At 42.4% G+C, this 18,494-nt stretch overlaps 1 protein-coding gene across 1 annotated transcript; it reads left to right on the forward strand.

Annotated features, from left to right (window-relative positions):
- Positions 1-7,669: 7,669 nt before the first annotated feature.
- nr1d2b (nuclear receptor subfamily 1, group D, member 2b) lies at positions 7,670-17,945 on the forward strand. The gene is made up of 8 exons (XM_037093050.1): positions 7,670-8,198; positions 11,744-11,974; positions 12,298-12,386; positions 12,828-12,972; positions 14,393-15,075; positions 15,727-15,912; positions 16,028-16,238; positions 16,400-17,945. The coding sequence occupies exons 1-8, from the start codon at positions 8,180-8,182 to the stop codon at positions 16,594-16,596; spliced, it is 1,761 nt and encodes a 586-aa protein (XP_036948945.1). The 5' UTR covers positions 7,670-8,179; the 3' UTR covers positions 16,597-17,945.
- Positions 17,946-18,494: the final 549 nt, after the last annotated feature.

Raw genomic sequence — 18,494 nt, forward strand, 5'->3', positions numbered from 1 at the left:
AGGAGAGAAAGTGAGGCCTTTAACCCTGAGCGTATCACACCTACTGTCAAGCATGGTGGTGGTGGTGGCTGCTCTTAAAAAAGTAAATGGAATAATGAAGCTGGAGGATTGTCTCCATATTCTTTGAGAAAACCTTTGATCATCAGCCAAAGACTCAATCTTGTGTGCAGTTGGGTGTTGCAACAGATAAGATGATAAAATAGTATGTTCCTTTATTGAGCCCCCTTGGGAGAAATAAAAATAAACATACTATATACCGTAAATGTCCTTGTGTGTACATGATGTGTGCAATATATAATACATGTGAAATAAATGTGACAATGGACAATGATCCCAAACACAGACAAGAAGTCATTCATCCTTCAGAGGAGGAATTTCTGAGGAGCGATGAGCAAGGAACAAGCAGTCTTCATGGCAGTCTTTTGGCCAGCCAACAAGACAATGATCCCAAACACACATCAAAAGTGGTAAAGGAATGGCTAAATGAGGATAGAATTGAGGTATTGGAATGGCCTTCCAGAGGTCCTGACTTGAACCTCATAGAGAACATGTAGACTGTGCAGAAACCAGTCTGTGCCAAGAAACTTTACTGATTCTGTCAAGAGGAGTGGTTAAAAATTCAGCTAGAGACACCTGTGGGTGGTTATCAAAGCACATAACTGCGATGAAATTGGCAAATTGCATCAATGTTTTTGTGATGTAGTGAAAAGTGAAGATGTGTGTCAGGGTTCCAGTTCCATGGGAACAGAAATAAACATATTTTTAAACACAAATAATGACTGTCTCCATGCAGTGAGTATTCTATCCATGAAGTGACACCTGTGAGCTAGTTCAGGCAGTCAATTCGAGCTGCACTGCCACATACACACGTGACATACTTCACTCTACAGACCATCTTACAAACACACCCTCTCTATTGAGCGGGCTATTTAAACTGCATGAATTTCCCTTCTCTCCCTCTGGCTCGTCAATGCTGCTGTTGCCCCGCACAAGCATTGCCGCCTACTCTTTCAATGCTTTCCTAGATCATCGATTCTGCTATAATTGCTGATGCGATTGCTACTTTACCTCCTGATTGTGTCGATCGCCATGTCTCTCACCATCTCCGACTTGGGGAGTGAGTCTCCATCCTCGGAGGAAGAAATCGGGGTCATTGCCGCAACCCAGGCTCAGTCTGCCGAGGTTCACTCCGGGAAAAAAATCAGATGCGCCTCGTCTGCACCGTCACTCCCACACCACCCGCAAACGACTCGTCAGGCCCATCCGCTTTGACCTCTGACACGGCTCTTGCTGCCCCGCTTCCTGCCGACGTCACGCCCCACAGGACTCTGGGAACTGCAGTTCCAGCTCCAACAATGGGCTCTCGGTTCCTGCCCCCGCAGCAGCAATTCCTGATTCTCTCAGGAACCAAATTCTAACAGGCCAGGACGTAAATCTGGTGAAGATTCTTTTATGCGCTTCTGAACCTGCTGACAAAAGATTTGTGGATTGTGGGAATTTCACTGTAGTTCTCAAAGACAGTGATCCTAGATTGTCAAAAACTCTAACTATGGCAGAATTTAATGTTGCCTTTAGTGTCTTTAGAGACACCATATGCGAAATTTATCCGCAACGCCAATAAGAACTTGACACCTATCTGACTATAATCTCAATCAGAGACTGGATTGGTCCGTAATCGACCTGCCCCTAATCAGCAGACATTTTACCATTTTACATAAAACTCTAGCCTGCTCCATCTGTGGTTCCTTCTCCCACACAACCTCCCGCTGTCCAAGAACTGCTTTGCAAGATCTGTCCACCCCAAAGCCTCAGCAAAAAAGTCCTGTGTTAAATCCTGTAAACCATCCTCCGAAGCGACAGGTATTTTTTCCCTCAGGATTCAAGTCTCCTACCTGCATTAATTTCAACGAGAATGTTTGTACTTATCCCAATTGTAAATTTATGCATGTGTGTAGCTGGTGTGTCCCTGGAGGCTTCGTCCTGCAAAATCGGGGAAATAAATAAGGAGCATTCTTCAAATCCAGTGAATATTCCAGCTCTCTCCAAAGCTCTTTTGATCCACCCTAATAGATGCTTTGTCAATTATCTCCTCACTGGCTTGGTTCAAGGTTTCCTAGCAGGTCTATGCTGGCTCCCACAAGCAACCACTGTCTTTAAAAACCTGCAGTCCACTCTCATGGAGCCAGAAATGGTGAGCTCCTATAAGAGGTTAAAAAGGGCTACATGATAGGTCCATTGTCAAAATCCCCCTTTTCCATCTTCAGAGTAAGCCCGATAGGTGTCGCTACCAGGAAATATTCAAACAAAAAACGTCTCATCATTGATCTCTCAGCTCCTCATAATTCTTCCATTCCGAGTATAAATAGCTTAATCCCTCAAGAGCCCTTTTCCTTGTTCTACGCCTCTGTAGATGACCAAGTCAGCAGGGGTTGGTGCATGGCTGGGGAAAGTAGACATCGTAGATGCCTTCAAAGTCATGCCACTACATCCCTCACAATGGCATCTTTTCAGTGTAAAATGGCGTTCTAAGTTTTACCTCTCAGTTAAATTGACATTTGGTTGCCACAGTAGCCCTCGCATTTTCAACACCCTGTCAGAAGCATTATGCTGGATCCTCTACAACAGGGGTGTCAAACTGATCCAGTAAAGGGCCATGTGGCTGCAGGTTTTCATTCCAACCAAGCAAGAACACACCTGATCCAAATCAGGTGTGTTCTTGCTTGGTTGGCTGATTGGTTGGCTGATCCAAATCAGGTGTGTTCTTGCTTGGTTGGCTGATTGGTTGGCTGATCCAAATCAGGCGTGTTCTTGCTTGGTTGGAATGAAAACCTGCAGCCACATGGCCCTTTACTGGATCAGTTTGACACCCCTGCTCTACAACATCTGCAAACTCCCTTTCATCTTGCATCTTCTAGACAACTTTTTTAGTAGTTGACTTTCCCTCATCCCCACCAGCTCGCAGCATCTCCATAGTCAACAGCCTTTTCCATGAGTTAGGTGTACCTCTTTCAGAAGAGAAAACAACAGGCCCTTGCACGTGCTTAGAATTTCTCAGCATCACCCTTGGTAGTGTGCTTATGCAAGCATCGCTGCCACAAGACAAGTTGACCTGCATCAGAGAAGCTATCAAATCCTGCTCTGCTGCTGCTTTTTTCCCTAAAAGAGATCTTGTATCTCTATTGGGCCACCTTAACTTGCTATGCACATCATCCCTCAAGGTTGTTCATTTGTATCACGCTTGCTAGTATTGGCTAATTCCGTTCCAAATCTAAGAGACAGTGTAGTTTTAGGCTGTCGCTCAGATCTGCGTTTTTGGGGCTTGTTATGTGATGGAATGGCATTTCTTTCTTTTATAATGACTTTGTGGAGTCTTTGGATTCCCTCCAGTTCTTCACTGATGTGGCCCCTTCGCTTGGTTTTGGGGGGGTTTTACATTAACGAGTGGTTTGCAAATGTCTGGCCACCTGAGATGCAGTCCCTTGGCAACAAACCCAAATCCACTGCTCTTTAGGAGCTTTATCCCATTGTCGTTGCTTGTTTACTATGGGGCAGCAGATGGACCAGGAAACAAATTATGGTGTTTTGTGAAAACGCTGCCACAGTAGAAATAAACAATAAGGGGCACTCTAAATTCTAATGAATAGCAGTCTCATGCTACGTTTAACTTGGACATGCGTTCTAAACAACTTCATTTTGCAAGCTGCTTCCATTCCTGGTCATGAAAATTGTGTAGCTGATGCTCTCTCTTGCTTTAAATTTCAGGAGTTCAAAACTAAGCATCCCCAGGCCAAGCCCTCCAGCATGCCATGCCCTCCATTCAGTCAGATGATGCTAGTTTAAGTACGTCCAAGCCTCTGCAGGATTTCTTGTGCTCTGCCTCCAAATACATGAGACTTGGTCTAGCCAAAAGTACAATTAAATCATATGATTCAGCTTGGTATTTCTTCTCTTCCTTCTGCGCCAACCTCCTCCTTAGTCCAGCTGCTCCTAAACGGCCTTAAAAAGGCACGTCCTCCCGGCAATGATAAAAGACTGCCTCTCACCATTTCAATGGTGCATAGTTGGTGTTAAGGCTAAGACAAAGGTGTTTTTCACTCTATATCGATGTTATGTTTGAAGCGGTTCTGCTAATGGCCTTCTATGGGTTTTTCCTTTTGTCCTTTCTCCTCCATGATGAAATTTCTGCATCATCATTCTCCGACCCCTCAGTCGGCACCTCTGTTTATCACCGATGGTTGCAATCCAATGACGAGATTCTGGTTCTCTTCAAAGCTGCAATTTCTCTTCCCGAGCTGCGGTCTTTCCCCAGAACGCTATTCCCCTCACTCCTTGAGAATCTGTGCAGCTACAACCGTAGCTCTCCTTCTGCCTACCTGGAAACATGGAGAGATAGACAATGCGAACAGTGTCCAAGAGTTTGGAGACTGTGTTGGAGACAAACACAGCTTTTACTAGCTGTTAGCCATTAGCTACATGGTAGTAACTGTAACAACACATACGAACAAACTAACATTATTCAGACACACTAACCATTCTGAAACGTCCTGCTGCAGCCGCAGAGTCTGTACTTATTAAGGAGCCTCTCTTTCTGGGCCCGATTCTGGGTCAAACTGGTATGGTTGAATGACAGCATCTCGCCATAGCGATACATCCACCGTAAAATATTAGCGCATGCTACGCTAGAGTAAGCGGCATTCTCTCCCTGAGAGGGGAGTGTAGCAGGCAAAGCAGGTGTTGACAGACAGAGCTCCTTTAGAGAAAACAGTCAACTTGGTAATTAATGACAGAAACGGGGATTCTGTGAGATGCAAAGACAGTTACTCCTCTTCTTGCCAGCTGGGAGGTGAGAGGGACTCTCGGGCCCCTATGCTGGAAGAAAGAGCCAATTTGGGTCAAAGGTAATCATGGCCGAACAGGACCTCTTAAGATGCAGAGATACAGTTTAGCACTGTTGCCTTGCATAAAGTCCTAGGTTCAAGGCCCAGCTGGGGTAGGGCTTTTCTGTACTGATTCTGCATGTTCTCCCTGTATCTGCGTTGTTTTTTTCTCCAGGTACTCCTCCCACAATCCAAAGACCCTGCAAGTTAAGGGGGGTACACACATAATGATAATCGGCCTGATTTTGCTCTGATTTTACCCATTGCTGACCACGGAAGATTATCTTCTGTCTTATAAGAGTGTGTTAAGAGTCAATTTGTCCCGATAATTTGCTTGGAAACGGGTCGTGACCAACAATCGTAAATGTTAAACTTGTTCAATATTTACGACAAAAACTCTTCATGTGTGGGGAAAGCTGACGACTCCTGAGTCACTACTCCGCGAAATGTGACGTGAAATGCAAAGCAGCCAACCAGCTGACTGAGGAACACGGAAGCGGACATAAATAAAAACAGAGGTGAGATCTAACTTTTCCTATGGGGGTGTTTGAATTAGCCATTTTAATGTTTTTAATAGGCTTAGCGTTGGCGCTAACGTTAAACGTTATGCGCTACTGTTAACCGTCATACTGGTGGTTAATGCAAGTATTGTGTGTTGTCAGAAAAGCTCACATTCCCTCTTCTATGTCTTCCATGTCTTTCATGTTTTAAAACGTTTTACTCTTTTTTTATATACAGTCTATGCTCTTTTCCTTTTCTGAAGAGCCCGGTGACGCTGAGGTTGTTGCCATTGGTTACTGTAGATCACGCGATATTTCTTGCTCGAAGGACTAGATTCTAGATCGGCCATGAGACAGATAATCTTTATGTGTGTGGTGTCCTGCGCTGAGAAAATCGGAGCACGCCACACACAGTACAATCAAAGCTGATTTTTTAATCTTCATGTGTAGGGGCTCTACAAATAAAAAATCTTTTAAGATTTATAAAATCCTTATGTGTGTACCCCCCTTTAGGTTAATCAGTCAATCTCCATTACCCGTAGGTGTGAATGTGAGTGTGAATTGTGGTTTTTTTCCCTATACGTCAGCCCTATGAAGAACTGGCTGATATCCTGGCGCCAGTCTTAAATTTCCCACCACCAGGCTAAGCGTCGTTTATGTATTTATATATTCAAAATGGGTTTGTGTACATCAGTAACAAAGTTGAAAGCGCAATGGTGACATCTTTTGGTCAACACGTAAACATGTAGCAGGTCTGAGGTCAGGCGTCCTTTTCATCACCTAACACCCCACAAACCAGACCCATTCACACACAAAAAGACACATAAATGCCGCAGCCGTGGTTCACCAATTCTCCGCCAATGGAGATCCACACAGAGCAAAACATCTCCGCCTAAAAGACGAACCACCATGAATTCACATAGAAAGCCGGCACTGCGGCCCCTAAAGAAGCCTGACAGTGACGTCATGATGATGACATCAGTGTGTTTTCGAGGTGCTTACCTAGTGTCCCCCCTGTTAACGGAGCGATGTTGGCTGAGCCACGGGTTGATGAGGCAGCTAGCATGGATGTAGCATGCATGAATGCTCGTCATCTACTGCAGTGGCAGAGCAGCCTTGCCCATGCCGCAATGGGAAACACAGAACCTGTAGATTTAATCAAAATTAGTTGGTGGACCAGACGTTCAGCGGATGGTTGTATCTGACCAATTACAGCAAGTTTTGTTTTGTTTGTGTTGTACTATGTGAAAACAATATAAGTGCTAATTTCACAGTGGTTTATTTGTAAAACGCTGCTATTAAATTCAGAGTTAAGGGTGTTAGCTGTTTTAATAAAGTCAAAGTTTTGGTTTTAGGCATGTTTTGCTGAGTCTGTCGAAGCCACCCCCAGCGGGCAATGCAGGGATCCTCGACCAGAGCTTTTATTGAAGCTCCTTGCACTACTTAAAGGCAAGATGTGCTAAACACTCATGTTGGGTCTCTCTACCATCGCACCAGCATCTATATGGCAGCAACCAGAATGCCACATTGTTTCAAAGATAAATATATGTTACTAATTATCGTGAAATATCTATTATGAAATATCCAATAGTTAGCTTGCACTATTTTCATGTTGTAGGCTTGTCAATCACTGCAGCATTCGAGCCAGTGATTAATATGGAGCATGAAGACATAATTGGTGGTTTTAAATGCCTTGGCTCCTAAAGCATGAAATTGCCCACCAATTAACTTTTAACATTGATTTAATGCAAGGCAGTTTGGAACCGCTCTAAATTCTACTACGTCATGAATCTGTTACAGATAGGGCACTGCCATCAGTCAGTTGCTGGCCTGTCCAGCCAGGCCCCTGTCACAAAAAAACCCAAACATGCTTCGCGCCGGTGGGCCGCCCTTCTAACCTACCTCCAGGCTTAGCAAATTTTCAGGGGGAAACCCTGGACGATGACCAGATGATGACATTTATACAGGAAAAGAAGTTGCTTTTGCAATATATGAAAGGTATAATGGCATTCAAATACAGAAAGATAATAAGTGAGATTTACAAGTTTAACTTTGCCCTCTTTTCACATAAAAAAAACAAGAACTACTTTGTATCAGACCAATCTATGTAAATAAAATATAAATACTAATAATATAAATATATAATATAAAATATTTATGGGCCAGCTACAATATGTTGCAACGTACTCGTTTTTTTGTTGTAAAAAACAGGATGTACTTGCCAATGGTTCTGTTCAATTTGATTGGTGAAAGTATGTCAGTGGGTTACATTGACACCAGAGCAGGGCTGCAGGGAGGGAGGAGCCGGTGAACTGGGTCACATGGTTGCACTCGCTACTCGAAACAACCACTGCGAAACCAATCCTCTAAACCACTGGCGCCTTCAACGCAGCTTTTTTCTTGTTCCACCGTAAAGTGCAGTATGATTTATTTCTAGATGTAGCTCAAAAACAGACGAGTCGTGTCGTTTCTTTCAACTGACAGAGGAAATTCACCGCTGGCTTCGAGGACGAAAAACCTGCCCTTTTGGTGTCATTGAAACTGGATGTGTGAAAACTTGCTGCCTCGGTTTGAAATGACATTTTTCTTCCCAGTGTAATTATATTTTCGCTAGTCCGTCTGTCACTGACAGCCCACCGCAGTATTACGGTTTTTCGGGTTCTGGTGTAAATGTTGTAGTTTAAAAGCCAATTTCTCAGCCGGAATTAAGCAGCGACTTTTCAGTTGCTGAACACTAAAATAGAAAAACGGCTTCGGCATCGAGGTAGCAGAGGAGGAGGAAACCCCCCAAACTCTCATAAAATGGAGTCAACCAAAGCTGGTAAGTGAGCTTTAACTCTGATTTAAATGACAGTGGCTGCATCGTTACTTGTGTGTAATAATATTGAGCTACTGATTCCGTGAAATTATGTGTCGTAAAAGTAGCAAGACTAGCATAATGAAATATTTCAAGCAATATGAGCATATTTCAAACCGTCGAAAACGCCTTAAATTTTGCAGGTTATAATGTCCACTGGTGTGTTCAGGTTTAACTGGGTTAGGAGTACCAGTGGGCTGTTGTTGTTACCCAAGTAGCTGGCCTCAGCAGCACTGCAGTCGTCTCCTCTCACATGGACCCATCACCCTAGCCATGTGCACCTGTGTTTACGCTCCTCGTGCGTCGCCACTCATAGGCCGAGCGACACCGTGACGTAGCCATTGCATAATTCTTCTCGTCAAGCTGGTGTGGCGTCTCGCCGCGGATACACGTGAGGCATCTCGCAGCGGCGCGCGTTGACCCAGTTTTCCCGGGAAGGAACTTGCTTTGGTCCACGTGGGGGCGTGTTGAAGAACGCCTAAAGTTATGGTGCATTCATGGCCCGGGGAACACACTAGTCTTTGTATGTTTCACAGCGTCACTCAGAGCGTGTTTGCCTGAAACATATTTCTTCAACTGACATCCATCTGAACCGTGGTTATAATGTTGAATTTACTAATTAAATGAAGCCAGGGTGGTGATAGAAACAGTTAGTGTAGATGTCACATTTCCCTTGGTACAGTTCTGTGAGTTTCCAATTATTTGTGACATGTCTCATTCAATGCAGCACCTTCTTATATATTACAGTTTTCCAGCTTTTTCAAGTTTAATAGAATAAATCAAACCAAGACAACAAATTTGATGACTTGACTCTCAATATTTCACTTGGTACTACAGTTCAATGTAATTATATTCTAAGCAGGATTAACAATTGCTCAATTTGGAGCAGACTATCTTGTTAATATCATTACACTTCGAAATGATTCATGATATTTTCACACGATTTTATTCTGAAGTTGTGTTTTGTCTGGCTTTGTCAAGTGCTCTGTTGTATCTTTACACAAATATGATGGGTAGTTTCTTTGAGACTATGATGCACTGACACTCATTTCTTCAGTGATTTATGGAATATTGTTTCAGAGGAGGTGGGCTTTCAGTTGGGACAGAGTTGATGACTAAAGACAGCTTTTGGTTGTCTGTCTTTTTTTTTTTCCTTTTTTTCGCCGGAAATGATGTTGTATTGTCAAATACATCATACATTCATGTATTACTGATCGAATTTAGTCTGGAAATCGTCAAACTAAAATGCAGGATGTTTTGTCCAACTATTTAGGTTGAAATATATTATCTATATCTGTACATTTTAGGTGAAATAAAATAGACCCATTCAGAATGTGATCTGCTACTCAATCCATTTGATAAGCAGCCTGTATATGTGAATGGCTGCAGGGAGGGGCCAGACTACCTACTACACACACCCATGTGAAGCTGACATTATGTAATGGCTGTTACCTAATCACTGAGAATAGCAGGGGGAAGGAATCAGGTCAGCCTATGTTGAGGGGAAAAACTGGCTCAGCAGCAGCAGCAACCTGTCTGCTCGGCTCGGACTGGCTGAGGAAGCTGTTGTCGTCTTGTTATGATCTGCCCTCTTTATGTTAAGTCTGTATGTCCCACGGTTAAAACATCCTGAGCTGAGAGAAAGTTACATTTCATTTGAGCAAAAGGAAGCAGCAGGGAGTCAGTCAAAGCCCCCATGACAGAACAAAGGATAAGGCACCACCTACAGAAACTTAAATAGTAAAGGATTGAATTAAAGTATTAAGACTGGACACTGGAGGTTGCTGCTAAAAAAAAAACAGCATAAGAAAACTTTAAGATTAATGAAATGACCCAAAAAATAGAGTAAAACTAAATAATGACGTTGATCTTTTTGTATGTTTGTTGTATTTATTACAGGGGTGTGATTCTTCCGGAAAATTAGACTCTCGCAAATCATGCAAATCTGCTTTTTTTGTTTGTTTGTTTTTTTTTGTTTTTGTTTTTGTTTTTTTGTTTTTTTGTTTTTTTGGCCTCTGCTTCATGTCCTCATGTCACTTGGCAAGTAGCCCATTTATTTGTCACGACGGAATTTCATTCAAAGCAAAGCTCCACCAAAGAGGCTGCAATCGTTTCGGAAGGTTATCTGATGTGTCAGATATATATGCATTCTTCTGCTGGATTTTCAGCGCTGCCACCGTAAAAAAAGGCATGGTTTTTGTAGGTTTAATAGCACTGGTGAATGGCGAATTTAAGTTGCACACAGTGAAAGCACTACACCACTACACCATCAACTTATTCAAAGGATGCAACAGGTGAATCATTGAACCAGAGTGAATTTATTTTCAGGTTGGATATTCGGCGGATATTCACTCGGGTCAGACTGCGACTTTACTGAGGTTCACCCAGTGTTAGCAGCAGGAGGACAGTTAGCTCACTTCCAGAGCCTCACGCCGAATCACTGGAAACTAATTTAGGGACCATCAGTAAATTAATTAGAATAAGTATATTAATACATGATAATTGCACTTTTTTCAATATCCTCCATGTCATGTTGCCCAGTGACTCCAAACCAGCAGCAGATTAGTAAACTGGATGAATGTGACACACCTATTGTTATTGTATTTTAGTGCTTCCTTTATTTTATATGAATATTAATATGCAGATTTTTTTTTCTTCTCAATAGCGTTCATGTCATGTGGCCCACTTACTTCTGAAACAGATTCTGTTTCCATAAAAAAAGATAATAATAAAGAAAATAATGGAAATAATGTTCTCCAATGCTCAAGATGTTAACATATTTTCAAGCAGCAATGTCAACTTCCACACTATTTTGTCTCATGTCTTAGATTCTGATTCTGAAATTCTGAAAATGAATTTTTTTCCAAAAATCTCACCAGTAGTCACCATTTTTAAGGGTTATTTTTCAATTTTTCTTTAACACTATGTTCTAAGAATTTGGGAAGCCAACAATGGGAAAAAAAAATGTAAAGAGAAACATAGTGGAGCCGTATATTTTCCTCCTTTTTTGTTTTTTGCCAGTCACACCTATGTCATTAAATGTTGACAGGATGATATGAGGCATTTGTTGGGGACTATTTTCAACAGCGGATTCATACATGATGTTTATTGAGTATTCTTTGGTACCAGGATCATGTATGTGGGATCAAATGAAAATAGATTATTGCGTACATGTTCATGGTAGTAAAGGATCATTTTCATGCAGTGGGACAGTGTTGCTTATTGATGTGGTTTTAGTGTTTTTTGGACAATAACAGAAAGCTCCATAGCACTGCATAAGAAGATATAAGCAAAAAAAACAAAAAACCCCCATATTTTATATATATATATATATATATATATATATATATATATATATATATATATATATATATACTTTTTAATGGGTTTTATTGACAGAAGGTAAAATATTAAAAAAAACAAAACATCTAATATATTAAAAATACAAATGAGAGCTGTATCTCAGTCTGTGTCATCATGACCCATTTTTCTCTGCCTTTGTCCACCAGGAGGTGTAATAGCCTACATCAGTTCCTCAAGTTCCAGCTCTAGCCCTGAGTCATGTCACAGTGACTCCTCCAACAGCAGCTACCAGTCATCATCACCGCCTCGCGGATCCTCGCCCAGCTGCCACCAGAATGGTCAGCTTGCTGACCCCGCCCTCCCCACCGCCAGCCAAAACCTCCCAGGGACTCAGAAAAGTGGACGCTCTTCCTCCACTGCAAAATGCGGCATCACAAGTAAGTCGGTCAATCAATTATGCGCTAGGAGGATGCTTTCTGCCCATTTGAATGAATGTAGAAACAGGGAGGAAATGGTCTCTATTCAAGTTGATGAAGGTTCTTAGTCATCCAGGTTGCTTACGATACAGTACCTAGAGTCCTATTCAACACTGCTTTAACTGATGATGACTGTCAAGTCCTCGTCATCATTGTTCCTTTTTGAGGCACCGCAAGTTGATGTAAACATTTGCTGAACTGAATTGCTAAAACAACCAAATTCACAGAAAAAACTCACTGTTGTGTTCAGACCAATTGTAAGAATATGTATTTGTATCTATCAGAGATCAATGGCCTGGTGCTACTTTGTAAGGTCTGCGGAGACGTTGCCTCTGGGTTCCACTATGGCGTCCATGCCTGTGAAGGCTGTAAGGTGAGAAAATCCCACACAAACACACACACGCATGCATCAAACACTGAATGAGAATCACAGTGGTGAGTGTAGCAATGACTTTGGGCTGCAGTTGAAGTGGGTCACTGCCAGTGCAACCATCTGTACAGGACCGCCCAGAGACTGTAGGAAACTAGTTCAGGCTCCCCATATTTAAATCAGCTCCCCCTGATCATTGCAGTGTGGCCTAGTTAACTGTGGGGAGCCAACACACATAAGCATGCCTTAGAGGGGAAACACAAACCAAATGCACACACATGTGTTTTAGACTGATATGCCGATTAGTTAATATTATACAGTTTCACTGCAACTAAAGATGAAATAATTGTAAATAATTTGAATAATATTTTATTTATTCAACAGAAAAACCTAAATGAAATAGTGATTATCAGAATTAAAATAAACCCTATGTCGGTCTAACAGGGCTTCTTCAGGCGGAGCATCCAGCAGAACATCCAGTATAAGAAGTGCCTTAAGAATGAGAGTTGCCCCATCATGAGGATCAACAGGAACCGCTGCCAGCAGTGCCGCTTCAAGAAATGCCTGATGGTGGGCATGTCAAGAGACTGTGAGTAAATGTAATATTCACTCTCAGCTTCAATAGAGCAGCACTCTTCGATTCAGTCTGTCAATAGCAGGGATTACACAGGTGTGTGGGCCATGTGAATAAACATAGAAACATTGTACTGTTGTCTTCATCAGCAAAATAAGTAAGGCCAGCAACGGATAGCATTGCATGTGCTGCAGACATTAAGAAGTATGGGTAACTTACTTTACAATGTAATCAGCATATAGAAATATATTATACTAATATAGGGATATTCCAGTGTAAGTTTAATCCATGGTCTAAAACACTGTGACACAGAGTAAGACCCCCCCCCCCCCAAATGTCTGCAGCACATGCAGTGCTATCCGTTAGCACGAATAGATTTGACCGAATAGATTGACTATCCCTTTAAGTAAACAACCACAGATATTTTGTAGATTGGTAATTATAAACAAACACTCATACCAACACTGTATTTAAAGCTGCAGTCTGGAGTTTTTAGAAAAAAGTGGACTCAGTCAAGAAATTTGAGTAAGCACAGCTCCCAGCTCCCTCCTTCATCCTCCCTGCTGCACTACAGCCCTGCCTTCAAAGACTCTCCTGACAGAGGAGCCTGCCGTGCACAAGCAGGCTTGTAACGACAGCAGCAGAAGACGCCAGATAACTAAAATGGTGGATTTGAAATAACAACAAAATAAGCCTTGAAAATAATTCAACCACTTCAGAGTGTACTGAACACAGACTAATGTTAAAACTGCCTGGTCACTTGAAAGACAGACAAAGCTAAACACCAGAGTTAGCATACAAGCCAACAAGCTAGATTTACCAACAAGCTACGTAGCTTGACAACAACATCTTATTACACTGCTTTTTTTCGTCAGTCTTCTTATTTACTCACTTTGACATGGGCAATGGTGGAGCATTTTTAGACTGTTGTTATTGTCTGTTCTCCACCATTGTTTACAGTTTGGGCTTGAGTTTGAATGTATCTGACCAGATAAGAGCATGCACTGAGCGGAGCACTACCCAATATGGGCTGTGTGAGGGAGGGGGGCTGCCAGCGAGGGATGCATGAGAATGATTGACACTTCTTAGACACTCCCCTTGGCTCTGATAGGTTATGTTGATCTAGGAGTGGTGGATACTTGCAAATCAAATTACAGCCACTGGGTGGAGCCACAGACAGTGAACTTGAACACAGCTGACCTGTATTTTATTCTACTGTTGGATCATAATGACAGTTTTAGCAAATATAACAAAAAATAGTCTACAGCTTTAATGGATTACTTAAGTAGGTCAAAATTAAAAAGATGCAAATAAGAAGTTTATATCTAATGAGTAAAAACTGAATGCACAACTGACATTATTGTCTAACTTATAAGTCAGCACAAAAAAAAAAAAAGGTGAATGGTTCTGAAATGATTGTCTCCTCCCCGTTCAGCTGTGCGTTTTGGCCGCATTCCCAAGCGGGAGAAACAGCGCATGCTGCTGGAGATGCAGAGTGCTATGAACAACATGATGAACAACAACCAGCTGCACAGCAGCCAGACGCTACCTATTGGCAAACCGCTGCCAACCATTGCCACGAAACCTACCTCTGAGGACTCTGGCCCCACCCCCTCCTGCTCACCATCCAGCCAATCGGACTCCAGCTCTGACCCTGAACCCACCGTCGCCATGGACACCAGCTCCAGCTCAGCCTCGCCCAGTGCTTCAGACAGTGGGGAGGAGGAGGTGATCGGCTCAGTGACCAGGGCCCACCAGGAGACATTCATGTACAACCAGGAGCAGAGCAGCCTGGCGGCTAATGCCCCGCCCATCACAGGATCCCTGAACAGTGGCTCTGCCCAAAACACCAAAACCCACAGGATAGAGGAGGGGCAGGATGCCTGGAACCACCACAACAACCTGGTTACCATGGCAGTACAGGACCCCCCAACAAGCCTGGGACCCCATGGTCAGGAGAACATCACAGCCAACCACTGCCCCTTCAGACTGTCCAGAAGTGCTGCCACCAGCCACTGTCCAACCTACAACCATGGAGCTGTCCGAGCTCCATCCACCGAGGGCCACAATGGAGCCTACAGCATGCCTCTGTGGAGAAGAGGCAACAGAATGCATTTGGTAAGATAGTCAAAAGTTACAACACAGAGTCAACTGAACATATTTAATGAAGAAATTCAGGCGGATTAAAATACCTTTTTAGATGTCAATGAAAAGAGCTCAATTAATTAGAGAAGATAATGGGATAAAAAACATGGGACAAAAATAAATAGTAGATGAGGGAAAATATGAATAAAAGTTGTATTGCAAGGTCAGTGTCGAAATAAACCAAGACATGAACTTAATCTAAGCTTTATGATTCTTTTGACCACTTGGGGCAGTAAACCAGACACATGCAACCCAGTCTCTTTTTTTATATAATTGATGTGGCAAAAGTTTTAGCAAACAGCTGCTTGTCTACACTTCCAGCAGATACGGAGCATTTATATTGATTACCTTGGTTTCCAGAACTATAGAGAAAAAAAATCTAGTCTTTTAGCTTTTTAGTGCTTTTTAGAGCTAGCCACCAACTGTATCTGTATGCTAAATGGTGTTGAGTAGGGACTATCACTTGGTTTATCAATGCCTTTTCACTGGACGAAAGCTACCCACAGGTCATAGGGGAATTGCTGGGACAGTAAACAAAAGCAATGATATGAAAAAGAACAAAAGGTTGTGGGGAATTCAACTAGTGGCTAATCAATATCTGTGGCCCCACTGTGTTGCCCTCAGGTTTGTCCGATGAACACGTCTGCTCATGTGGACCCTCATAAGTCTGGCCATGAGGTATGGGAAGAGTTCTCTCAAAGCTTCACCCCTGCTGTCAGGGAGGTGGTGGAGTTTGCCAAGAAGATCCCAGGCTTCAGAGACCTGTCCCAGCCCGACCAGGTCAGCCTGCTGAAGGCTGGAACCTTCGAGGTACAACATATTTTCCTATAACAACATGCCATGGATCTATGTCAGTTTTCATATGAAGTTGTTCTTGTTATAATTGCTGGTGTCACACTGACCGAGTGGTGTTTGTGTCTGCCAGGTGTTGGTGGTTCGCTTTGCTTCTCTGTTTGATGTAAGAGACCGCACCATCACCTTTTTGGGTGGGAAGAAATACAGCGTTGACACTTTGAGAGCCATGGGTGCTGGGGACCTCCTCAACTCCATGTTTGACTTCAGCGAGAAGCTCACCAACCTGGGCCTCAGTGAGGAGGAGATGAGTCTCTTCACTGCTGTGGTTCTGGTCTCTGCAGGTGAGTTTGTCTTTACTGTGTGGTTTCTCTTCTTTTCTGATCTGGTCAAAGCATTACACTATAAAATGATACTTACCTTTTTAAGTTGCTCTGAATAATCAGCATTTTTTTTCCAAGACCTAGAACCTCTCATTCTAACATTGCCCCATCCACTCTTCCAGATCGTTCAGGCATCGAAAACGTAAACTCTGTTGAGGCCCTTCAGGAGACACTTATCCGTGCCCTGCGAAGCCTCATCACCAAAAACCACCCCAACGAGTCGGCCATCTTCACCAAGTTGCTGCTCAAACTGCCCGACTTGCGCTCGCTCAACAACATGCACTCTGAGCAGCTGCTGGCCTTCAAGGTCCATTCCTGAAGTTTCCTATTGTACTTGACACCCTGTCACAAACTATACTAGCCTGTGACGGCGCCTGGAGGCGACATGGACCATCAGCTCTGCCTCACCAACCACACCTGCACCTCTATTCTCCCAAGAGGCTTTGGGTTTTGTTCCTTCAGTCTTTAAATTGAACAAGCCCACTCATGACATTTAAAGGGGGAAGAAGACCACAAAATGTTCTTGTACTGTACTGTACTGTACTGTAGGGCGCGTCTGCCTGTGTGATGGTAAAGCATACATACAGACACACTGATTAATGAATATGTGTTTTGTGTTCGTGTGTAGCATACTGTATGTTTGCAACTATACAAATGTTAGAAGCACTTTTCTGTATAGTGTAGACTTGTATTTTTGCATTCATAGTGCAATATGTGACTGCTTTTTGATTTGAGCTATATAGTAAAGAGTCGACAAACTTGTGTATATTTTTCAATGGCACACGGAGCTGCTGCTCTCATGATAAGTGTGGAGTTGTAAACGTAAAAACCCCTGGACACTGAATGACTGACAGAAGAAGAATGTGTACGTGAAGCTGCTGAGAGTCCCTGCTTTGCAGTTTGGTCACCACAGAATGTTTAATTTGAACAACTGGGGAAGCAAAATAAGACCACATCTTATTTTGGATTTTAATACAGTCGTTTACGTGCTATTCTGTGTTTCTGTCAGTAGTGGGTTATTTTTCTAAATTATTTGGGCATTGTGACAAATCAAATGTATCAGTGTCATTCTGTGGTTTGCTTTTCTGGACATGGGTCAGTGGAAATGAAAGCAAATTCAGGACCTGTTAAAACATCCTGCAGATACATTTTCCCTTTTCTTATATTTTTCTCCTGAAAGAAAGAGGAAATTTGGTTCTGAGATTTCTTCCTGCTCAGCAGTCGATTCAGACACTCATTGCTGTTGACCAACTTAAAGCAGAGAAAACATCCAGCAACTCCCACAGAAAACCTGCTCTACATCATATACAGGCTTTAGAGTGTAGTTAAAGCTGAGTAAGCAGGACTATTCCATGTAAAATATGATTGTAATATCACTGAAGTGATTGTAATTTTTAGAAATTAGCTGAGTGGAAGTGACTGCTGAGTTGCTGGTATTGATATATTTTTGCGATGCCATCTTTTTGTTCTCCATCAGTGAATTCAGAATGTCTGGCCTTTGAATATCCAGAGCTTCTGTCATTGTGTTAACAGTGCTGATATGTGATTCTGTTCTCCTCTGTGAAAGGATGCAGTATGCATAGATTTCTATATAATGACATACATACTATCATACATACATGACTGTATAGATGAATATATCTGTATAAATAAATTTTATAAATGCAAGTAATGTGTGAAGTGGTTATTGATTTTATCTGGTTACTTCGTGAAGCAGAATTAATCATATCATTTTTGCATTGATTTTGGTCTAAAAACAAACTTCTCAACCACAGAAGATCTTAACATTTTCACCATTTTATTATTTGTTCAATTATAATTATTAGATATTAATCTGTATTTAAAAATATATAATTAAACAAACATTTTGTTGGCTTGAACCCCCCCCTTTGACAAAACAATGGTGTGACACTGCTGCACCACCAGACTACACAGCAGCTTGCTTCTACAGGCTTTGAGACTCCTCAATTAATCTGCAACACGTTTTCTTGTGTGTGTGTGTGTGAGTGTGTGTGATTGAAGGCAGGTGTGTCTGCATTAATACGCCGTCAAGCGCCATTATAACAATGCCAAACTTATAGGCGGCAGTGTAGGGAGAAGGATAAAGCCATGCAATCCAATCCGAATTCTCAGAATCGACAACAACGCACATGCATTTTCTGGCACACAATGTGACGTTTGAGAACCTAAAACCCTGTTTCTCCCAGTTGACAAGGC

The sequence above is a fragment of the Acanthopagrus latus genome, chromosome 3, assembly GCF_904848185.1.
Source record: "Acanthopagrus latus isolate v.2019 chromosome 3, fAcaLat1.1, whole genome shotgun sequence".
Lineage (NCBI taxonomy): Eukaryota > Metazoa > Chordata > Actinopteri > Spariformes > Sparidae > Acanthopagrus > Acanthopagrus latus.